This window comes from Lynx canadensis, chromosome F2 (assembly GCF_007474595.2).
Source record: "Lynx canadensis isolate LIC74 chromosome F2, mLynCan4.pri.v2, whole genome shotgun sequence".
In the NCBI taxonomy this organism is placed as follows: domain Eukaryota; kingdom Metazoa; phylum Chordata; class Mammalia; order Carnivora; family Felidae; genus Lynx; species Lynx canadensis.
The window spans coordinates 57,252,243-57,277,767 of record NC_044320.2 but is presented as its reverse complement, the minus strand read 5'-3'; the positions used below and the strand labels follow the sequence as shown (position 1 = coordinate 57,277,767).

General features: G+C 39.4%; 1 protein-coding gene across 4 annotated transcripts; it reads right to left on the bottom strand.

Annotated features, from left to right (window-relative positions):
- Positions 1-883: 883 nt before the first annotated feature.
- On the bottom strand, positions 884-19,200 carry PEX2 (peroxisomal biogenesis factor 2). Of its 4 annotated transcripts, XM_030303961.1 has the most exons (4): positions 19,061-19,187; positions 16,752-16,782; positions 11,314-11,430; positions 1,058-4,349 (listed from the first exon to the last, which is right to left on the bottom strand). In XM_030303961.1, the coding sequence occupies exon 4, from the start codon at positions 4,330-4,332 to the stop codon at positions 3,415-3,417; it is 918 nt and encodes a 305-aa protein (XP_030159821.1). In that variant the 5' UTR covers positions 4,333-4,349; positions 11,314-11,430; positions 16,752-16,782; positions 19,061-19,187; the 3' UTR covers positions 1,058-3,414. The 4 variants fall into 4 exon arrangements, with proteins under 4 accessions (XP_030159822.1, XP_030159821.1, XP_030159819.1 ...); XM_030303959.1 differs by lacking the exon at positions 11,314-11,430; XM_030303962.2 differs by lacking the exons at positions 11,314-11,430; positions 16,752-16,782; positions 19,061-19,187 and adding an exon at positions 8,075-8,253 and having other exon boundaries at positions 884-4,349.
- Positions 19,201-25,525: the final 6,325 nt, after the last annotated feature.

Below are 25,525 nucleotides of genomic sequence, written 5' to 3'. Positions count from 1 at the left end.
TGTTAAGTGCTGTTAGGAAAAACAGCTTTTTGTTAAAAGCAAATGTTCTGAGTGAATTAAGTTTTTGCCTGTAAGTGCCAACATAACTTGAAGGCATCCTCAAATATAAGAATACTAATGTCCCTGCCTTCTTAACCAAATTATACAGAATATAAGGTATACTTTGATGATCCAAGGTCATTTTCTTAAACTATTATCATTATTCATTTGGTCCTCAGAGACTGTGTGTCCCTGCTCTGCCACCAGATTATAGGGTTTTTTTTGTTTGTTGTTGCTCACTGATACAAGTTTTTTTTTTTTTTTTTTAATTATTTATTACTGTGAACATGCTTGCTTTCATCAGTCTTCTCCCTCCCTCTTACCTGTTATTTTCTTCTGTTGTTGAAAGTTCATTAGAATTCTATTCAAAATAAAGCAGCTTCTAAATGGGGACTCAAGGAAATACCTCGAGTGTAGCTTTGCTGTGTGGAATCCATGAAAATGTATTTTGGTTTCCTACAGCTTTGTTTACTTCCAGGTTCCTGACCAGTTCAGATAGTGACACTGTTAATGTACCACAAACCTAATGGAAATAATAACAACTATTGTTCATACCAAATGATTATTTGCTGTAGACTCTGACTAGGTTTTCTGGCTTTTCCTCATACCTCTCCATAGATTAATGACAGGGATCCTTTAAAAATCTCAACTTGTAACTTCTCTGCTTAAAATCTTCCAGTGGCTTCCTTGTACTTGGAATAAATCCAGGTATTTTTTTCACTACGGCCTGCGTGGCCTGACCCTGGGCCCCCTCACCTCACTCACCTCCTACCCCTCTCTCTTGTCACTCTATTTCTTACTGTTCCTCAACCAGGAATGGACTCTCATCTAGGAGCTTGGGCACTTGCCCTATCTTTATCCCAGCACCTGTCCCCTACTTGGCTTTTTCCCTCAGCTCATTCTGATGTCTTTTCAAACTTCAACTCCTCAGAGAGGCCTTCCATGAGTATTCAGTTTAAAACAGAATCCCCTGTCACTCTCCATTTCTTTTATACTTCAGAGTACTTCCAACATCTGAAACGATCTTCCATATGTCTTTATTGTCTATTATTCCTCCATGAATATAAACTCTATGAGAGCAGGGGTTTTTATTTATGAGTAAATCTCTGAATATAGAAGAATGCCTGTAGGGGCTTCGTAAGTAATTTTTAAAAGAATGATGTTATTTAATTCCCATCACAGTCCTAAAAGGTAGATATAACTGAATGTCCATTTCACAGGAAGCAAGCATTTCAAGCTGAATCTCAGAGGAGTTAAAGAACTGAGTTCTGAGGCGGGGGTTGTTGGGAGCAAGGATGCAGGACATGCCTTGGGTTAGCTTTGACTGGTACTTATTTTAGATATGATCACTGAAGCAACTGGATACATTATATACACAAGTAGCAAATCTGATTTGAGAACAAGTTACATGGGAGAGGAAAAACAATGTTAGTGTAAAAGTTTTTATCTTCCCAAGGGGAGATACGCACAGATGATAGTTAGGTTCTTGAGGCTAAAGCAGAAATACATCATGCAGCTAAATATGACCCAGTTATACTGCACCTTGAGCCCTAAGACCACTGGGGAACAGGAATAGAAGCACCAGTGTTAAAGCAAGTCTCGTGGCAGTGCACAGCGAGGCAGGGACTGAATGGGGTTTGGGACTGTCAGAGCAACTTAGCCAGCAGGCCTAGGTCTCTGCAGTGAGCTGGAGTTCCCTGAAGCACTTGAGTGCACAAGTCAGTCTGAAACCCAATGGTTTTAAGTTGAACGGCTACCTGCCATTAGTGTGATGTCTGCATGCTTGCAAGCAAGAAAAACAAAAATGGAAAACTATGAAGGAAAACAACGGAGAGACAGTATTAGGTGTGGTAAACACTAGGCTGGACACCCAGCTCTTCCCAGGATGGATCTGTTGCCCAGCTGGAGGATGGGGTCAGCTCCTTTAGGGTCTGCCTCAGCTGCAGAGAGGCGTCATGCTCTAGGCCACACCCTTCCCAGAGAAGCCCATGGCCAGTGACCCAGAGGTGTAGGTAAGAAGGTCAGACTACTTTGGCCCAATCCAGGCCAAAGAACTTCAAAACCCTTGCAACATCTGCTTCTACAAAACCCGATCTGTGATTATTAGGTTTCGTTGTTCAGCTAACAGAATGTCTCTATTGGAGAGGTATGTTATCCAGTGATGAGCAAAACAGTCATCATACTCCCTGACTCCATGTGGGTAATCACTTAGTGAGGTGGGAGATGTTAAATAACAATAAAAAATTAAAAAAAATACATTGTACTGCCATTAGTGTCTGGAAAAACACAAAACCCCATAATATTGACAACTCTATTAGTTAGCATATATGTAAAATACTATTTTCATGTTAAAATTATGACAGTATGGGCATCTACTCAGAACACACTTTACCAAAATAACACTGTAACCAAATTGTTATTATAACAAAATGTGTTGACTTTATTTATTTAATCCTTTCAAATCTGCAATTTAGTAAGTTAATCATTCAGTTATGTCCTCATCAACTTAGATCACCGGTAAAATTAAAAACCGCATGCAGACTTTTGGTAAAAAAGGCAAATGTAAACTCTAATAGGGATCTGTTGTTTTTACCTACCCATGTCCACTATTCTTTCAAAGCCACTTCAGCTTCCTGTGGTGAACTGCCTACTCTCCTACTACGGGTCCATGTGACACACGTGAGGATGTCACCCACATCTGAGTAATCAAGAGTAGTAGTTTTCTATCCTGGTTCACAAATGTGGACATAGTCCCAGGCAGACCAATGACAGTGAGTCCTAGATTTAGCTAGAACTATTAGGCAGGAAGCCCTCACTTCAGGCGGATCAGAAAGTTGGCAGAACATCTGCCTAGAGCTTCTGGTGGCCTTCATTTTGCCTGCGAATGAAGCCAAGCGAACCCCCTACAATCGGGTTTTAGAGAAAAGCTTAAAATTACAACTGGGGCATCAGATCCTAAGGTTTAAAACAACAGGGCTTTATCAATGTCAGATTATGATGTTACAACGCCATCTCTGAAAATAAATACACACTCACCCCAGAGTCTCCAAAATTGTTTTAGAATCTAACCTCTTTCCAGGAAGTAGCAAAATGAAAGAGCATTTTTAGTATACTGACAAAAACTGTCCACTCCTCTCAACACTAAAAATTGAATGCAATGATTTAGAGAAAGTAGTACATTATTCTTTACATAATGTATTTAGAACCATGTGGTTTCTAGTGATTAGAATTTAGTCATGCCTGGAAAGGAACAGAAGACAGTGGCAGAGAAGCACCTCCCCTCAGAAGAAAAACACCTAAACGGTATGCTTAGCATGACTAATACTAAGGACTTAAACACAATACAGTTTTCCTCAGAGGACACAGTCTTAGTTTCTAAAGAGCATTCACTTCTGACATCTCGATTCCCGACTTCAGTGGCTGCAGACTGTGTACCTCTGTGCCACACTTAGGGCACGTAAAGTACATGTCAAATAAGAAACTACTCTTAACACAGTAGTAACAGAAGATATGCTCACATCCTATGGTGTGAGGCATGGTGGGCCACTCTCCACACAGAGAACACTGTTTGCCGCTGGTGGCTAAGGTACTGTCACCGTTAGGAGCACCAATCAGAGGAATACGCCATGAGGATAACTTAGCTTTCAACTTCTGGATATTAATAAGTGGTAAGAGAAAAATCAGAAACTCAGCAAAACCATGCCAGAGAAGTTCCCTATTCATATACTCAAAGCCAACTTCACGCACGCTCTGGGGCTTGCAAAATACAGAACGGATGCCTAGGAGACGTTCTGTCAAGGTTGCAAACTTGCCCCTCTGAAGGAAAATCAGGAAGTTAATCAGCCCACCTAATTTCAAAAGTCCAACCATGACGTTCACACACTGCCTGGCTTTCCCAAATGACGCCAGATGACGGTTTCGAAAGAGGTCGTAGCAGCGCTCCTCCAGCCACGTGCCACCGATTGTACACACAGCATACCACAGCTTCTGATTCTTGCTCGGTGGCTGGTACCTCTGCTTCGGGGAAAAGTCGTTTTTGTACTGTATATTCAAAACGGACTGTCCCACGGTGGCATTTTTTGAGTAGATGGTGAAGCGCCACAAGAAGAGCCACAGGAATGCTTTCGCCTCTGGTTCAAAGTGGGCCAACAGCCCTGGCTTAAATCCATGAAAGCACTGAGTAAACTGGGCCCAGACCAGCTGCTCCAGGGCCTTGTTTAGTTCAAGTGCATCCAACTGACTTATTCTTAGCACTCTGTTTGTCCTCTTTGTCTTCTCTTCTCTGGAAGCCATGTCTTCTCTGAAGGTCTCTAGGGTAAAGTACAATTAGGGAACATCAGACGTTTGCGAGCTCATACCATCTCCTCAACTTACATGTCTACGACTGTGGTACACCAATGACCCAAGACACACAGACGGGGCTGGCAGGTGTCAGAGAGCAGTGAGCGATCACCTCTTACTGCAACCTTCTTCCTTCTCTTTCTTTTACTTTCTCCTTTTGCTCTTTTCCTTGCTTTTCTTTCTTTTCCTTTCTTTTCTTTTTTTTTTTCCTCCTTTTTTGACCCTTCATCAAAGGAATAACTGGTGTAGCAAGTTGCACCTTTTTCTCCACAAATTACCTCCAAGTATTCTCCTTGGTCAGATATTTTAGCAGAGATCATAAAATCCTGATGCTAACAGTGATGACGCTAAATAATAACATGAGGAATGGAGAAATACATGAACTTAATAAATACAGTGAACTCTATGGAACATTCCAAGGAATGTAAGTCAAGACCCCAGTTTAATTGCCAGCACTTCTACTAACTCCAAAGGTATATTTTTTAACAAGTCATTTAATCTTTCTGAAATATGTTTTATGTCCATAAAGGAAGTTAGGAGAAAAAATTAAAATGCACAATCAGGGTTTATTATGCTATCACACTATTGTAGAAGATACATACTAGCACAAAGCAACATGAATGCAGAAATGCTGTTAAGATATTAAGAAGGTACACATCCTACAGTTTTTTCTTTTTAACATTTATTTTTGAAAGGGAGAGAAAGAGAGAGAGCGTGAGCAGGGGAGGGGTAGAGAGTGGGCGGAAGAGGATCTGAAGCAGGCTCTGCCGATAGCAGTGAGCCTAACATAGGGCTCTAAATTGCGAACCATGAGACCATGGCCTGAGCCAGTCGGACACTCAACCAACTGAGCCACCCAGGAGCCCCCATACAGTTTTCTAAGAAAACTATGATGTAAAAATATATACTAGGACCATTTCACAAATACACTAAAGAATCATATAGGTGCTAAGGGGACAAAAATCCCTTACAGAAATAGGAAAAACTGACTAGTAGTTAATTAGGTATGACTGACTTATTAAATGCCTATAATGTACAAGCCACCCAGTGGCTGCTGTTGTCAAGGAATGTACAGACCAGTATAGATATTTTACTTACTATTAAAGAACTGGTAAATCCAAACTATGACAAGCAATCTAGTTAAACTCAGTTTCTAAAATGGGCCCTGAACACATGGAGCTTGATCATGAATGATCACTGGGCCTTCAAAAAGCCTGGCGTACTAACAGAACACTAAGTTACAGAGGGAGGCAGGTGTCCCACTGAAATTCACTGTCACCAATGGTGTGGCAATGGTTATCTTGGACAAGTTGTTTCACCTAATCTCTGCTTTATTTTTTTCACTTACAAAACTGAGGGCTGAGATAAACTGACCTCTAAAGTCCTTTCAAATACTATTTATGATTTTTACTAAAAAGATATTACATGTAATTTGCAAGGAGTTAAAGAACTGAAAGTACATCCTATAATAGAGTTTGCACCTCTTGAAAGAGAGAATATCTTTGACAATTAAAGAGGTTTGTTTGTTTTGACAATTAAAGAGGTTTTTAAGAGGGATGTTTTTAAATTACTCACAGATCCTAGATGACTCAGTGGCAGACTGCATGCTTTACAAGTTCAGGTACAGAAAACAAAAGTGCCTATTAAATAACAGGTTGTTTGGAGCTGCTTTCCTCCCAAACCAGACATTTGACAGGAATACTTCTATCCCATAAATGTCATCTGCCTTCTGGGGTGATCTCACCTTTGCCCCCTTCCTGCAGCTCCCTCAAAATTCCACAGCCCAGAGCTATGGCAGTGGGGATTGTGCTGCAAATTCTGTAAAATCCTTGCCTCATACTAGCCAGGAACTACAGGAAAAGAAGGAGGTTAGGACAGAGTTCCCTTTCTTCTCTGTATAAATCGCATCAATCTTCAAGGTCTGCTCTTTGCCCCAAATATTTTTTTAATCCATTCACTACTCTTTCCCCTGCAAGCCTCTTCCTAAATTCTGGCTGCCCTTATCTCTCTGCTGGATTACATCTAATTGGTCTATCCTATTTCAGTGCTTTTTCAGTGCATTCCCCACACTAAAGTCTTCTGAACACACAATCTTATGACCCGCAGTCATAAGGTGCCCCCTTCTCTAGTTCCCTAGTAAACATTTATGGTCTGTTCCCTCCATCTGGAACAGTATGTTCCTGTTCTTTAACTGAAAAACTCAGTTTTCAGTTTTTAAGTACTAAATTTTTAATTAATAGCTTAGGCATAACTTCCTCCTGACTCCCCAAATTTGGGTTGGTGCCTCTTCTAGTTGTTCCCTTAGCACTCTGTTCTTTCACCTTCTTGGCCTTTATGTACTATACACACACTACTTTAAAACTATTTCCTCCACTAGAGGATAAAGCCTGTTGCAAAGATTGAATCTTGTCACAGGTGAATCTTCACAACTTGCACAGTGCCCAGTACCCAGGATGTAAGCTACACATGCTAGATGAATAGGATAAAGTCAGGGGTAGGTGAAGGATAGAAAAGACAAATTCCTACCCATTAGCCTTCAAAATGATTTCAAACAACCATATCCAGATTGTTGATTATTACTTATTTCAATATGTTTGTTGTACATCTGCTATTTGCCAGTTAATGTGTCAGAGCTTGTGATGTAATGGTGGAACTGACACAGTCTCAACCCTTGTGGAGACTATAATGTAGTGTGGTGGGGAGCGGGGAAGAATCCACTATATAAAATAATAAACAGGCAATAATAGGTGCAACGAGGGATACGCAAGGGGAAATTCAAGGCATTATTCTTAACACTAGACCTCAGGAGGTCGGAGAAGGCTTCGTGGAGAGGTACTATCTAAGTGGCTACCTGAAGGACTAAGCAGTGTCAGATCGGTAGAGAACGGTGAGAATGGCATTCCAAGGACAGGGTGAGCAGCTGCAAGGCCTGAAGGTGCAAGGACAACAGGCTGGAAAGGAAACAGGAGACCAGTGGTAAAGCCCCTAATAGCCAAGTTGGGGAAGCTGTATTTTATCAACATTATTTTATGTTAATGGGGAGTCACTGGAGAGTTTTTAGAAAAGAACTAATCAAATGTGCATTTGTGACAGCCTGTTCTGGCCATATTCACAATAGATTTGAGGGTGAAAAGACTTGAGGCTTAGAGACCAGTTAAGATGACTGTTAAATGATCATTAAAGTGATCAATGAGAAAATAATGATGGTCTAAATTATAAAGATATCAGCAGGGCTGGAGAAAAATAGGTATCTTTAAAGCTACGAAGAGGTAGAACTGACACGATTTAGGGAGAAATAAGCCAAGAATAACTGAACTGAGTGGATGATAACCCAATTTGCTGAAATAGGAAACACAAGCAGTGATACAGGTTTGAAGGGAAAGGTAATGACCACAGTAGTTTTAGAGATCTGAGGCTCCGATGAGACAGCTAGAGTTTGTAGGCAGGTGTGTGGAGATATAGGAGAGACAATCTGAGTGTAGATTTTGAATGTGGGGTCCCTCTCCTAGGACTAATCTATTTTAAATCTACCTGCCCTACCTAAATGCTAAGATCAGGAAGGCAGTGAACTAAACAAGATCAGTAGATCCTGTCCATTTACAACATACTCAGCTTTCTCTGTAACAACATAATCTTACTGTCCTAGTTTTCCCGTTCCAGCTACCATGGCTGTTCAATGGTTATGTTCACTGACATCACACACATCTGTGGGTTTCCAATCTTCCTATACTGTGGTCTTCACATCAGTCCTGTAGTCTCACTGTTCTTCTCTGCTAGTGGTTTCCACACTTGAGCGTTTATCATGATCGCTTGTACTTCTTAGACTACAGTGTCTCAGTTCCAGAGCTTCTGATTCAGTAGGCCTGGAACGAGAGCCAAGAATTTGCATTTCTAACCAGTTTCCTGGTGATGTTGAGAATGAGTGGGCTGGTCCATTCCAAAGCAAACTTCGTGATTTTTCTGGCACATCTATCATCCATATGGCGCCATGCTGCCTGCCTGCCCTTTCACTCATTTCTGTTTAGTTCTCATTTCTACATCCACAGTGGATATTAGAAATCCTACATGGTCTTTGGCTTTCCCTTTCTTTGGTTAAAGTAGACCTTGTGAGATTAGAGATCACACACTCTATGACCATCGATATATCCTAGACCTGCTAGGTGCTTGGGATGCAGAGATAAAAAACCATCCTAAGGTGCCTGGGTGGCTCAGTTGGTTAAGTGTCCAACTCTTGATTTTGGCTGAGGTCATGATCTCACGGTTCGTGGGTTCAACCCCTGCATTGGGCTCTGTGCTGACAGTGAGGAGCCTGCTTGGGATTCATTCATTCTCTCTCTCTCTCTCTCAAAATAAAAAAAATAAACTTAAAAAAATTTTTTTTTTTAAATCCTTATTCTCACTTCAGGACCCTAACCAAGGTCTAGCAAGGGTGGCAAGCAAGTAAACAGACAACTAGGTTAGTAACAGAGGTATATGATATCACAGGTCCTCAAAGAGAGTATATATATAACACTTTGAAGTTATCTCAGTAGAAAAAGAATTCCAAAATTCATGCAAAAAATCATCAGTAAGATTTTTTTCACTTTTTTCTGCAGTTTACAAATTTTCTAACTTACATCAGTTATGTAATTGAGGAAAAAAACTAGAACTTTAAAAAAAAAACCCGTAAGCAAAACCAAAAGTGTATTTGCCTACACTTACCAAATCACCGGTTTCTCACCTCATCATTACCTCTGGAATAAAGTACAAACTTCTCAGACCTAACCTAGTCAATTCTGTCTCCGGCTCTTGAATTCCATGCCATCCTTCAGTCCTGACTCTGTGCCTTTTCTCAGGCATCTAAACACTTACCTTTTCTCCCAACTATCCCCACTGCCCTCAACTCTCTGCCCTTCACATTCCAACTCTATTTCAACATTTTTTGTGAAACCTTCAAAACTATCTCCAACTCCTATTATCACCACCTTCAACTCTGGCAGCGATGGTCTGTGCCACTCACTTGAGCCCTCAACCACCTGTCCTGTAATTTCAGTCACGTCAGTGCATCTTCTTTCCCTGAACCAGTTAAGGAAAAGTGCCTTATCTTATACTTTTTGCTCAAAGCACCCACCACCTACAAAGTGACTGATTTCTAGCTAAGTCTTCCTCATGCAAAATTCTACAATCATCCATGGTATGTGGACATATGGCAAATGTGACTACTATAATAGTGGCTACAACTCTGCACCTTCCCCAGATTTCACCTTCCGTGGTCAGCAAGATAAGGGAAGCTCTCTTATTGTCAAATAACCCTTGAAAAGCTCTGACCTTACTGTACATGGATATAAGTCCACACTACCAGTTCCCTCCTCTTACGTCTCTCACACCCCCAAAACTGGACTGGATCGATTATTTTTTTCAGTTGAGTATCAGATGAAATCTATGGCTTACTACGTTGGAGGATGAGTTGTGCCAATTTATGTATCTTTAAATACTAGAGTCATCATCAGTTCTGCATTGTGGTTGATGAGTACGTTATTAATTATAGAGTTTACCACAAAGATGGGCTCATTGTAGCTGCTCAATAAATATTTGTTGAATCTATGTGCAACGGAATGAGTAGCTTGGTAGTTAATGAGTGTACTGACTGAATACTGTAGGAAAGCATCTAGATGAACTGGATGGTGAAGGGAGCCTTCTCCGTTCAGGTTCCTTACTTATATTTAGTGAAAAACTGGTCAGAGGGAGTGGTTTCTCAGAAGAATCATCTATTTCAAATACCTCATTTCTGGAGGAATCATACTTAACATTTAGCAAAGACAGGAATTTTTAATGGCTGCCAGAAAAGGAGACTTAACACACTCTCTAACCAATCCAATATTTAACAATCCTTATTATCAAAAAATTCTTTCTTATCCCTTCTGTTACAGTTTAACTTTTTTTTTCCCCTTTCCTCTTTTTCTCCCCAGGCCTGGCCTCATTGTAGATTAAGAACAGCTGGGCTCGATCTCCTCCCTACGTAATGGACCAAAAGACTATCATTAAACTGTTCTTCAGCCTTTGCTTTTCCAGATGAATAATTTCTCTATTTTTTTGTTTTAGGTTTTACTTTCCAACATTTTAGTCATTTTTGTGACTTCTTTTAGTTGTAAACATAGAACAGACACTGTCCGTTACACACCATAGTAAGTTCAAGTGGAATACCCCTCCCTATGCTCTACATTCCTATTTAGGCAACTGTGACAGAGTAGAAAAAAGCAGATTTAAAACCAATCAGACCTGAGCTCAAGTTCCAGCTTTGTCACTTACTTGCTATGTGATCTTAAAAAAAAAAGTCATTACCCTCGGATTCTTCGCAAAGTTGGAAATAACAGCTACCACACAAAGTTGTTGAGATTAAACCAGATAATGTTATGAAAGTGGTTTGGAAACTGGCAAGTATTATTATTACTATATTATTGCTTCTTTGGCTAGGGATGGGCATAAGAAGAAAAAGACTCTGAGTTGTTTTTGGCAAATTTATTTCAAAAGACTGAAATCTTCATTATTACTCATACTAATGCCTCAATCAACCTGTGGTCAAGGGATTTTTTTTTTTTTTTCCAGGAAATACTGACTACAAAATTAAAATATAATTGTGGCAGTTAAATAGTGAACATGACATCACTATGATGTGTACGTGTATGGGGGCTAGGCGAGAAGGGGCAGGGACATGGTTCAGTGAAACTCATCACACTCTTGTATCTTATCTGAAAGGAGATGATGGAGGAGGAATTCTGAGAGAATGGGGATGGGTCCCAGCAGGACCCTCTCCCTTGGTTATTTAACCCTCATCAATATGGTAATGCCTGTCATTTGGAAGTAAGAAAACTTCAGGAATGCACACTGATTATCTGACCCTAGAGTGCTTTGCTGAACAGGACATGGTACAGGCAGTCCAGATGGGCATCCAACCTTAGTCCATCACCAACATGTGACATTCCATTCCTCTTCCTTTTGTTTCCCTTTTTGCGCAGATACAGTTATTCTAGAATGTCAGCTTTAGAGAAGGGGAAGGCCCTGGAGAAGAAACTGATAAAACAGAAATAACTAGAAATTCAATTAATCTGACTATAGAATCCTCTTCCCTCCACTGCTGTACAACAATAATTGTTCAGAACAGGTGTGAAGCATTGCAAAATGTCATAAATACCTGTAAAAGTCACATAAAGTTATTCTCAATATAATGTAAGGAGAGTGTTTTAGTGAATCCTAATTCTCTGACAAGTGGCTCAATTTAACCAACATTTTTTGAGCACTTACCAAATGCCAGGCAATTTCCTAGGTACCAGGAATTCAATCCAAAAATTTAACTCTCAGTTAACTTCCTTTTAGTCAATCATTTTTAAAGAAATAGGATGCTACTATGATCAAGACTAGCCATTGATCTCTGAAGCAAAGAATGAATCTTGAAATGTGAAGGATCACAAAACTCTCCAGGCAGAAAAGAAAAAAAGGTCATTTAAGACACAAGAACAGGTTGTGTGCAAACCCCAGAAATGTGCAAGCCATGAAACATGGCCATAGTTTATCTGGGAGATATTGGGATGGGTTCCAACATGAGTTGCATCCGTGGTTATTTAATCCCCATCACTGTGCTGTGCTTGTTACCTACAAGCAAAGAATCAAGTCATCTGCTGTGACTAAGCACAACAAGCTGACAGGACAGACTGGCTGAAGAGTTAACCCACTGCAAAAAGCCCACTTTAAGGAAACTGCAGTGATTTCATAAACATGAATAATCATTGAAGAGAAGAGACATAACAAGATATACTTTTAAAAGATTACTCTGATAGCAAAATTCAATAAGACTGAAGAAAATGAAGGCTGCAGTTCATGAAGACCAGTTCTAGGATTCCTGCAACAATGCAAGGCCCTTAACTGAGGTGTTAATAACTTTCTGAACAACTTAAAGTAATGAACTAAAGTAATGAAAGTTAAGAACTAATAAAAATCAAAAGGAGATTACAGCACCCCTGCATTTTTGAATCAAAAAACCCCAATCCTTTTTTGGTAAACCAATACCTTCCTGACTCTGGTATGGTGATTGCCATCCACTCCCAACTAATAGCCAGTCTATTTCAGGAATTTAATTTAAGTAAGGTTTAACAATCCCCATATTATTGGGTTTTGTAGTTTAGTATCTAGGTTCTCAAAAGTAGGCTCCAACTTGAATACTTTAAAAAAAATACAAAACAATCTTTTTTTTTTTTTTTTTAAAGCTGGGATTGTTCAGCATTGAAACAAACACCATCAGATTTAATTCAAATTGATTTTTCCAAAATGCTAAAAACAGGCAATACCTTTTCCTATTCTACCATGAAATTTCATTCTTCTAATACACAATTCTCTAACTCCCTTCCCAATCCCCACCTCCCAAACCATACTAATTTAAGATCTAAAGGGCCAACCAGGGGGATATATTTATGGTCATGCAAAGAGACTTTTAAAAATAATTAGAAGTATAACTGGCACTAAACAATATGTGTCTAGTGAAGGACACTACTATGTTAAGAGTATGTGAAAAAGATGCTCAAGGCAAAGTATAGCATCTACAGGTTAGTGTGATTAACCTGTCACATACATATGTTTAAGACAAAATGATCTAAAAAAAAAAAAAGACAAAATGATCTAACACTAAAAACTATTAAAAAGGTCTCCTGCTAACATTTTATCACTAGGCAAGTCACACTGCTTTTCTTTCACAGAAAAAAGAAAAAAACCCGAAATTCATTTACTAAGAGCTTATCCCTTAAATAACTACTCTTTTCCTTTCATGCTTTCCATTCCCCCAAATAAAACTTTGTCATCTATATCACATTCCAAACCCAAATCAAATGATTGCATCTCACTAAAGAAGGAAGAATTTTCAGGATGTATTTCAGAGCTTTTATTGAGTATAGTACAAATTATGAATGAATGTATTTTATTTAAAACATGTTATTGACAGAAATCTATCAATAATAATGTGGGTATTGTCAAGGGCTTGTCAATATTAATGTAATTATGATTAAGGGGATAACATGGATTTTTAGCTATAATACCAAGTAACATCTCCTACATTGCTGCTATCAATATACACATTATTATTGACCTGTTCCGAGACTCTCAGTACTAGATGTATTACCATTAGGCATATTTGTCAATGCATGCTGCCTACAAAAACTCTACATTTAAATTTACAGTCCTGTAAACTCTGTCAGCAGAAACATGTGATTCCCAAGTAATCTCTAAGGTATCAAACCATCTGTGCAACCACTGCCAGGCCATCCTTTCCCAGATCCACAACAATCAACTAATTTTTAGTATGACAATGTCACTGCCACCCTATCCCAAAGGTTCTAGTAATCAAAATGGATGAGACAATACATTCATTTTTTCCTTTTAGGTTTGAAAAAATTGTAAATGAATGGTTTCATATTATGAGGTTATGTGAATAAAGTCCTATAACTGGAGATCTTAAGCTTTGAACCTACACCTTACTATTTTATTTCCTTTGTGTAGTCAGATAGATTTACTGTCCATTGTATTGAAATCAATACTAACAAGTGGGACATGCATCAAAGAGGGATTTAACAGGACACCGATTCCCAGAGCACATTTCAAACACGAGCAAAAGAGAAAAAGCTATGACTGAGATCCATTAGGACACTGCGACCTCTGGCACTGTGAATAGGCCTAGAAGTCAACAACAAGAAGTTCAAATCCCACTTCTGCCACAGGCTTGCTAAATGACTTGTCACTATTCTGTTGTTCCTCTCTTTCATCAAATATAAACTAAGTTTCAATAGTTTATAGATATCCAATGCTACAAATCCCAATTGTACTCTTTGGGGTATGGACAAGACGTGTGAAATTTTAAAATTCTGTTGTGGACACTAAATTCTTCTAAATTACTTTTAAATGTAACCCTTATCAAAATCCAAACAGGATTTTTCTTTTGGGGAGTGGTAGTGAGTACTCAACAAAATGTTTCTAAAATATATCTGAAGGATAAACTCCACAATAGCATAAATTGCTCAAAAAGATGAACAACTTGCCCTACCAGATGAGAATATATATATATATGTATATATACATACCCACTATATATATATATACATATATGCTATATATATATATATATATGTATACATATTATACATATTTTTTTTTAATTCAGGAAGAAAAGGAAACTCAACTCAAATACTACAATCTTCAAGACTACAGTAGGTCTTACACAATTGAGCATTCTCCCTATTACATTTATGATGTACTTATTCAAGTACCTAAAACAAACAGAAAAGTTTCCCTCTGGTTTTTTCAAACCTTAAAACAGAATTTCCAATACGTTGGCCTAGCTTTACAAATACATTTTTAAGAGAAAAGCATGGCACTCATAATCTTTTCTTTCAGAAAGCTGATACTTCTGAGTCTTTAAGAGAGAAAGCATGTTGTGAAAATAAAGAGCAGATGTTTGACTGAATATGGGGAAAGAGAGTTCAACTGGTTCTGATTAGTTCTGTATTTTAGCCCAGGTTCATCAACAGGCTGTGTGCCTCTGGACAAGTCATTTTACCACACTATACTCTCTAGCAGTTAAAAGATATAAGAATCAATTTAAAAAATTAACTATGAAAAGTCTACCTATTTAGAATCCTCATAGGGACTGTTTTAGGAAAGTTTGGAAGAGGAAGAAAAAAAAAAAAAAAGAACAGCCGTTTCCAACTGCGGAAATGGTAATGTTGGACATGAGGTTGAAAAAGGCTAGAGAAAGTAGAGAAATCAAAACAGAACATGTGAGGCAAAGACACTATCATAGAGAAAAAAACCCAGCAAAGCATTATGGAAGATACTCCCTACCAATTTATGAGTTTACGACTGTAGTAAATATATACCATTTACCAGTTATCAAGTGCTAATAAGGAACTATCATGGCTAAGTATCCTTTGAAAAATAAGTATTAAATAACTTCATCCTTGCAATATTAATCAAAGAGGTTCTTTTATCATTTATGTTGTTTTTTTTTTTTTTTTAAATTTTTTTTTTTCAACGTTTATTTATTTTTGGGACAGAGGGAGACAGAGCATGAACGGGGGAGGGGCAGAGAGAGAGGGAGACACAGAATCGGAAACAGGCTCCAGGCTCTGAGCCATCAGCCCAGAGCCTGACGCGGGGCTCGAACTCACGGACCACGAGATCGTGACCTGAGCTGAAGTCGGACGCTTAACCGACTGCGCCACCCAGGCGCCCCTTATCATTTATGTTTTAAAACAAGGAAACTGAAGCATAGAGAGAAAGAGATTTGCTGACTTGTGTAAAATCACACACCTAGAAGTGGCAGAGCCATGTTCTGAACTAGTGTCTTCGACTGACAAGGTGGTGACGGGCCTAAAAGATGAACATAAACACTTTAGGATCACAACACGACATACAAATAGGGCTATTTTAAAGGCTAAGCACTATTAAGAGTGTAGGCATGGACTACAGCAGAAATTACAATCCAAGGATAAACAAAGAGCCACATGAAACACATGAAGCAACTAGATCTTTAGTATGCTATAAAATTAGAAAAAGGCTTTAGAACCTAAGAAGAGAATTTTAAATGACTTTCATATTACTGGCATACATGTTTAATTGCATATTTTACGGCATTCAAGACAATATGGAAATATCCACAAAGCAGAAGAGGTATTATTAGCAATGGAAAAGGAAGTATCACGTGATACATTATTATGTGCAAGGCATTATGTTTTCTTTACATTCTTTATCTCATATAATCCTTATCACACAGTAAGTACTATCACGTCCATTTTAAGAAGACAAAAGTTAGGCCTGAGAAGATTAAGCACCTGTTTAAGGTCAGACTGACAATCAGGAAATTTCTGGTAAACACTAGAGAAACTGTGGAACACACAAAGGGAGTTAGTAAGTAGTATGGATTCAATCCCGCAGAGCTCAAAGCTAATTTTTTTCCCCTCATGATCATTCACAAGACCAGACTGCCAGTCAAGCTCTCAGGACTGTAAAATGGGGAAAGAAAGTAAAGGAACGTGGTAAAGTTGCCCGTGTTGCCTGGGATGCATCTTGTCTACATTCTCTCTCCCTGACTCTATACACGTGGTCAGAGAACCATTCAAAGAGACTGAAAGTCAAATCTGAACAAAGGGAATATGTGGGTGAAAAAAATGAGGCGTGAACATTCATTTAACTGTTATGAACACACACTATATGCAAAGTAGAGGCAATGCCAATTCATCTATTACTAGAAGGGAACGGTTATGCATAATCAAAACAGAACTACTCTACAGCTCTTGGGTATTTTTGTTTTAACCGTAAGAAGAAAACACAGATTGGATGGAATTTTATCTCACCTTATTGACAGGCAGTTAAGAAGGAAGAGCTCTGGGAAAAAAAAAAAAAAGGAAAATATATTAAAAGAATAGAAAGCAATACAGAAAAGGGCATTTTGATTTTACAGACGGTAAAGGTTGAAAAGTTGATAAACGGTGCACAATGGGAAGAAGAGTGTGTGCTAGCCATCTTTTCCCTGCCTCCACCTCCATGTAGAGAAATGACAGTGCTGGTATTTGCAGTGCCAGGATTACATGGGGCAAATGGAGCAGGACAGAGCTTTTCTCCAGAGGTTTCTTCCACATTCCAAAGGAACTGAAGAGGAACATGGAATGTTTAGAAACTGCTGTCATTTCACAGGAAGGAGATAAAGGGGACATCCAATTTGCTTCTAAGTTGCCCAAGATAATCAAGGGAGGAAAAAAAGGAGCAAGTGATTCAGAGCAGAACTTTTGTCCAGAAATAAAGATTGTGCATATGCCATACATTTCCTTGTGCAACAGGAACCTGAGCACAGTGGAGTGCAAGAGAGAAAGACACTTTAAAATTACGTGACGCTCTGAGGAAAACACGGGGCTAGGACTCAAAACACAAATTTATTCATAAAAATTTGGTATTAAAATACAAGGGTAGGAGGAAGAGAGAAAAATAAAGAATTATGATTCTGATCATGAAGAATTAAATTTGAAATTTGTACTTACTAAACAATGAGACAACACAGAGGTTCCAGGCTTTCAGTAATGAATTAACCATGAATTTATCTTTTACTATTTAAAAAACTGTACAAATCGAATGAATGCACATTGGATACAAATGAATACCCTAAGAAACAGAATCTTAATGCTAGAAGGAAACGCAGATCATCTCCTCAAAGACATGAATTTAATTTTCTTAACAGAAAACACTTTTTCAAACAACACATAAAATAGCTGCTCTTGTAAAATATGGCTGAGAGTCGGCTTGCTTTGTTTCTCCCCAGCGTGGTTCCAGGAAATTTCTACAGGAATTCTTCTACAGAACAGATTTAAAAACCACAGATTGACTGACACTCCTAATTTCTAAAAATGAAGAGATTAAGACCACAAGGTACGGTGGGTCGAACGAAACCAGAGTCAGGACTAGCATTCAATTCTCTTGACTTAGTCTAGTATTCTCTTTACTATGTCCTGTTATTTCCATTTTCTTCCTTTTTTTTAAGGGGGGGGGAATACAGATATAGATATAGATACATATTATATATTACATATGTATCTGTAGTATGTATCTATATTACATATATATGTAATATATACTCCGTATATATAAAAGCCCTTTTTTTGACTTTGTAAATAATTCCATTACCTCTTTTCTTTGCAATCTCCTTCTGACTCAAGATCATTAAACTCTAATGTTTCTGGATACAAGTAATTGAAAATATGGGCAGATCAGGGAGAAGATAAAGTGAAAAAGAAGCCATCCCAAGTTTATTTTTTTCAGGTTTAACTAAAGTTAATGTATTAGGGGAAGATGTTTAGACTGCAAATTGTAGTGTGGATAAAGTCGCAATCTCCCTGTAACTGCTTGAAATTGTTAAGGTAAAAAATTCTCAAGGGGCATCAAGACTACCAGAACGTGTTAGATGTGAACAGTCAACAACACAACTTGGTCTCGTGAAAAGCCCTTTCACTAAATGTGATGTTTTGGAAAATGGGACCTAAAGAAATAAGTAAAGAAACAATGACTTTTATTTTAAAATACCAGAAGAAAAATGTCAATTATTCTCACAGTTATCAGAAATCAATGTTAAATATAAGAAACTCATTGCAAGCAATTACGCAAGAACATTCGCGACAGCTCTTCCTCCTCAAGAAAATTAAAACTAGTTCTAAGTTCACAGGCTTTCAAAAATGTTAGAAACTTAAGCATACTCAACTTATTTTTGTACCAAATATAACACTTTACATGAGCCATCCGATATTAAGTAGTTTGAACACTGCATAATTCTTAAGCCATTCATGAGGAATTAAACCTCACCAACGCCAAATGCGCGGTGATTTCGAAGTGTCTTAGTCACCTCGAGGAAGGCACAGGAACTCAAGTCTAGCAGTGTTTTTATTTTATTTTTTCTTTTTAATGGTGCGATTCTAAGATCATTTTTAGGAGCTCGGGATTGCTTCATTGCCTTTCCCAAAAATCACACTTTGATTTGCTTTTTCCAGGAAGACAGGAAGCCAATAAACGGGGAAACTGAAGCTAAGGGCGACAGCGACAAGGTCGTGAAACTCCACGCCCTCCCAGCTGTAACCAAGACCTCAGGTTTGCACTCCGGTTCTCTCCAGCAGACACTGACCTTACGAGTCTGAGAAACGCCCCCGTTCCACGTAACTTTTTCTGAAACATTCTCTGGGAAGCCTGACTTCTCCTAGCAGAACCTGGATTACCCAGGCTTCCGGAACTCGCGGGCTTCCGGAGCGACGCAGGACCCGGAAGTGTCTGAGAAAAAAGAGGAAATTAAACAAGGAGAACTAAGCTTTAGCGCGGTGCGGAAGGCCGGGGAGGGCCCAGCAACAGCGAACGCCGGCGAACCGAAGGGCCGAAGGGCCGAAGAGCCGAAGAGCCGAAGAAGACACCCGCGCGCGGTGATTGGTCGGCTGGCCATCCGGAGAAGAACGTATCTGATTGGCAGGACAGTCGCGAGCCCGTCAGCCCCGGGTCGGGGCCTCGTGGGTGAAGAGACCGCTGTGTCAAGAGGCCGCGGAGGAGTCGGCGCTCTCCGAGGGCAGGGTTTCCCTGTCCTCGGACGCCGCGGCGTTCCGCCGGACAAGCGCCGCCGAGTGGCAGCGGGGCGCCTCCGCGCCTGCCGGGCTCTCGCTAGCCCAGGGTGGAGGGCTCGCTGCGGGATGGCCTCTTGGGGAGGAAAGTCCCGGGACGGGGTGGGCGAGGGCGGCAGCTTCGGGGCTGGGGCAGATTTGTGGCGCGTGCGTGCCGAGGGTGGGTAGCGTGTTGACCCCTGCAGGCTTAGGAAGGCCGGGAACCCCGTCTCGTTGGCCGTCAGTCCTGCGCAGCCGCGGCCCGAGAGGCCCTGCCGGCGGGCCGGACGCGCTCGCGCTTTCCGCGGGGAGCGAGCACCTGGCCGCGGGGTCCGTCTGAAACATCCAGGAGCTCTGAAAACCGCGGAAAGGCGAGGTCGCCCACCCCTGGGTAGCTGAGTTTGACTTTCTAAGACCAGGGCCTGAGGGAAGGTATTTTTTGAGCTTCACCAGGCAGTTATGTGTAGCTGCGTGAATTTCCACTGCCTACTGATTCTGTGGTGTGGATAGCAATGTCTCGGCTGGAGGGTTTGCTTTAGCTGAAGACAGGTAGGTGAACCTTCCTGCACATAGTAGGTCTTAAGTACGTTTCAGTTGTTGCCTCACCTCTCTTCCCCAGGAGCGCACACTCCCACGACAACTGTATTGTTACATGTTTAGAGCTTACCCTGTAAAGGAGCGTTACAAGAAAGATTTTTATTTTTTTTTTAAATAACTTTTCTGTGAAACAGGCATTACTCAGGATGAAACGTGGACAAAAGAACGTTTATTAACGGATTTTAATAGTGTTCAAATTCATCTTTGCATTCAAGGTGTACAATTTAACATCATTTATACCGGCAATATTTATTGTCTTCCATACACTAAGGAGATCTCGGAAAAAAACAGTCCTAAGGAGGATGATGTTGATGGTTTCCTGAATTAGTTAAAACAAAGACAAAAAAGTCCTTTCTACCACATAAACCAACAGTACAGATGAGCTAGAGTAGGAGCTACAAGTTCACAGGGTATGCAGCTCACTTAGGCATGGGAGGGGAGGTTTTTCTAGAGCTCCAGTTGGCCAATGTAGTTGCTCCCAGCCACCTGAAATGCGGGTAGGTCGAATGGAGGTCTGTGTAAAATGCACCCGGGATTTCTAGGTTCTAGTATGAAAAGGAAAGGATGCAAACTGTTTCAGTTTATGCTGATTGCATGTTGAAATGAGAATGTGTGTGAAAATTTAAAATTACATATGTTCCCTGTGTTATATTTATGTTGAATGGTGCTGTTCTGGAGGATAAGAAAGTCTTTTTCAAGAAGACCAAGGCTTTCATTTAGCACCTGTGAAGGAAGACAACCATGTTGTACTTCTCAGGTGGACCAGCAGATACACTGTGCTTCATTGAATTTTTATGGAAATGGGAAAAACATACACCCCCCCCTCCCCCCCATAATATAGATGACATGTTCAGAGCAGGTTCTAATTCATGGAACTTTATGTATGTCATGTGAACATCGCATGAGCTGTTAATAATAAATATATGTACCAAGCTATCAAGATACTTGAATTATGTTTACTGAATCTGATTAAGGATATCAAACTGTAGAACATGTAAGATTTTTGTTGAAAATGTTTAAAATCAGCTCCAATTTGTATCATTTAACCTCTAGATATAGTATACCTCTTTAATTTGCCAGGGAGCTAGTAAGCTGAGGTTTCAGGGAAGCTTTATTTCCCACTTTCTATACTTTCTTTAAAAATATATTTGTTTTTCATTCATTTATTTACCAGAATCCTGCTGGGGGCCAGGAGTTTTGCTAAGCAGTTTTCATATAAAGGTGAACACCCAGACATGGCCCTTACTTTCTTGGAGCTAATGAGTACCAATTCAGAGACAGTGAAAAATTAGATAACCCAGGCATAGTGTATTTGGCATGTAAGTGTTTTAGCTCTGTAAATTCAGCATGTTAATTGTTTAAACCTAGAATTTATAAATCCCTGCCAACATGTTAATGAAGAGTCTTACTAGGATTTGGCTATGGGCTTAAAATGTATTAGTAAAAAATCAAAGTATAATGAATTCATCCATTAATTATGAGAACTTAAGAAAAAAATAGAATATTTCTTTAAATATGAAGAGAAGATGAAAAGAATTATAATATCATCTTATTTATGACTTTCTTCTAGCCTTTCAGGAACTTTTAGGTTCTAAGGAATTTAATAATAGAAATGTAAAGGAGACATTGATTTATGCCCCTAACAGTTTAAAATTGCTGACTTTAAAAAGTTAAATCCATTTTAGCATATTACATAGTTCTTAAATCAATATTTTTGAGTCTATTAAGAAAAAGTTAAGCATGGATCTTATGTTTACTACTGCTGCTGTAACAACTGCCACAAAGTTAGCAGCTCAAAACCACACCAATGTATGGTCAAACAGTTCTGTAGTCACAGGTCCATCTCAGATTTCACTGGACCCAAATCAGTTTATCCACAGGTCTGTGTTTCTTCCTATAAGGTGTAGGGAAGAATTTGGTGTTTTGTTCATTCAGGTTGGCCGAATTCAGTTCCTTGCTGTGGTAGGTTCCTGGTTCATTGCTGGCTGTCAGCTGAGGACATGTTCCCAGCTTCTGTAAGCCATCCGTGTTCTTTGGGTTGTGGTCATTTCTCTCCCTCTTCAAAGCCAGCACTGCTGGTTTGGAAGCCTCTCCTCCTTCTGATTTCTGTTACCTTTTCTTACGTTGCTTTCTCTCTAATTGCCGTCTTTTAAGAATCTAATTAGATTGGGCTACCTAGATAATCTTGGATAATCTCTCCATCTCAAAGTCCATAACCTTAATCACAGCTGGCAAGTCCGTTTTGCCATTGTTTGGTGGCATATTTATAGGTTCCAGGGATTAGGGCATGGACATTTTGGGGGCCATTATTCTGCCTACTGCAGGTCTTAACTGGGGCCATGCAGTATATACAGCATTACTTACCAGTATTCTCAGCATCTAGGATTGAATAATGTTTATAATAACAGGGAAATTTTATGGGATGTGTAGTATGTTCTAGGCACTACTCTAAACCTTTTCTGCATTTACTCATTTAGGGCTCAGAAATGCCCTAGGAGACATGCACTATTATTATCCCCATTTTTAGATAGGAAAACAGTTGTGGAGTGAGGAAGTCGCTTGTGTAATGTCTCATCTCACAGCTGTTAAGTGGGGAAATGAGGATTTGAACTTACACGGTCTGGTCCAGAGCCTCTTTGTGCTTTGAACCACAACATAGTAAAAATAATTTCTGAATGTCTGCATTTACTAAACATGCTTAGTGATATAATAATGAGCGCAGGATTTCATGTCACAATATCTGGATTCAAATTCTACCCTTACTGGTTACTGGATGACCCTGGACAAGTTACTCAACCTCTGTGCATCTCACTTAACAATAAACTGAATTAATAATAATGCTTGAGAATTAAATGAGGCCCTATATGTGAAATACTTAGAACAGCACCTCCACATAATAAGCTATTGCTAGCTATAATTATTGGTGACGATTTAACTTCTTTTTTTTTTAAGTGTATTTATTTGAGAGAGAGGGGATGTGTGCACCATGCACATGCACATGAATGACCGAGAGGCAAAGAGAAGGGGGGGGGGCGGGGAGGGTGTGGAGAGAGATAATCCTAAGCAGGCTCCACACTGTCAGCACAGAGCCCCATGCAGGGCTCGATCTAACAAACTATAAGATAATGACATGAGCCTAAATCAAGAGTCAGATGCTGAACCCACTGAGCCACCCAGGAGCCCTGACAATTTCAACCTAAAAAACAGTAGTTCACTGTAACAAGAAATGTTTCCTTTAGGTAACTTGAATCTCTTTATGAAATGCAATTTTTTAAATTTCATTAAAATAAAAAAAAATTATAATTAAACGTTTTCTTTTAATATACCTCTGTGCTATCTCCTTTCTCAGCCACTGATTTCTCCCCACTCCAGTCTAGATTGCATCTTTCTAACACTGTTATTTTCTGGCGTTATCTGATTGTACACTTTAAACACTTTGTCCAGACTCTGCTTGCCCAGGTTAATGTCCAAATGACTTAGAAAGGCAGCAGACACAAACTTGAAATTTTCCCTCTTGCCATTCCTCTGCCTACTACTTACACAGCCATCATTGCTAACTTCTCGCTGTTCTCTTTCGCTATTATTTCTCAAGGGAGGCCTGTGGCATATCCTGGGCCCCTGGCCATAAGGTCTTCTAATACCACTCCAAACCTCACCCTGTCTTCTAATAATCTCTGCTGCCGTTGCGGTAATTCAAGCCCTCATCATCTCTGCACTTTAAGTCATCTCCCAGCAGATCTGTGGCTTCCAGCCCTACCTCCCTTCAGGCTTACTACTCTCTTCCCTACTCACTTAGAGTCATCTTTCTAAAGTACTCAACTCCACGTGTTACTCTGTTGCTCTCCTTCTTCAAACCCTTCAGTGTCTCCCGCATACCCCTGTTCCTGCAAATATTATTCCTTTTTCTATGTCTCTTAACACCAGTTCGGTGCTTCTACTGTAGCATTTAAGGGATCACAATTGTTTATTTAAGCACTTTACTTCTAAATCATGAAACTCATTGACAGGGAATAGGAGATGGTTTTGCTTGAATGAATATATTATATTATTTTGTCATTATCTATTTACATGTCTGTCTCTTGTCACTAAACTGTGAGTTCTTGAAGGGGAGGCTCATTGTTTTATCTATTTCTTTAGAGGAGGTGGTTAGTAATTGTTGAATGGATACAAAGGGAAAAGAATTCAGAAGACCTACAATTGAAAAATTCTGCCTAAGCCTAAAACAGTGTACAAAGCAACTTCCTGGGAATATATAAGGATATGATTTTAGAAGAAACATAACTGGTGGTTAAAACATGGACTCTGGAGCCAGAGTCCCTAGCTTTGATTTGTGGCTCTACCACTTACTCCCTATATACTCTTGGGCATCTAGTGAACCCTGTATCTTCTTGGTAAAACAGGGATGGCAATAGTAGCCATCTCTTGGGGTTAGAAGATCAATGATTTAATGTTTCTAAAGTGTCTATAATAGTGTCTACCACATAGTAAATATTCTAGAAATGTTTGCAGAATAAATACCATAGTTTATATTCTCACTGCTTTTGATAATAGCTAATCTCTTTATAATACAGTGATTTAAAAAAAAAGTAGCCCAGAGTTTTGTGATTGTGATGTTTAGAGATGTTTTAACTTTCAATGATTTTTAATATCTTACCTTATAGAATGACCATATATATTCATTAACCATTTAGAGATCACTGTGTATAATTCCTCTCATGAATACTTCACATATTTTCTCTTTGTATTATTTTTCTATGACCTGCTATAATGTAACAAACTATCACAAACTCATGCCTTAAAATAATATACATTTATTATCTTATGGTTCAGTAGATCCAAAATCCAACACTAATCTCACCAGGCTAAGATCAAGTTGTCAGCAAAACTGCATTCCTTTCTTGAGACTCTCAGATAGAGTCTTTTTCTTGTCTTTTCCAGCTAGTAAGGGAGTGTCCTCATTCATTAGCTAGTGGTCCTTTTTCTCCATCTTCAAAGCCACCAGTGTTGTATCTGTGACCAATCTGCAGTCAAACCTCTTTCTCTGACTGCAGACAGGGAAGTCTTTCTGCTTTTAAGGATTTCTGTGGTAAGAATTAGGTCCACATGGATAATCTGGGGCAATCTCCCATCTCAAGGTCTTTAAGTTAATTACATTTGCAAAGTCCTGTGTTTTGCCATGTAATTTATTCACAGGTTCTGGGGGCAGGGGTTCAGGTAAGGGCATTTTTAGGGGACCATTATTCTGCCTACCATACCCTTGTACTGTAAAATGAATTACTGCTAAAGGGTATATAGGTTGTACTTTCTGAAAACGGAGACAGTATTAACTAAAATGTGAGCAGTTGTGTTGGTATCATTTATCATTTATTCCTCAGTGGTTGGTGAGAGCCATATCTGCTTAGCAGAGT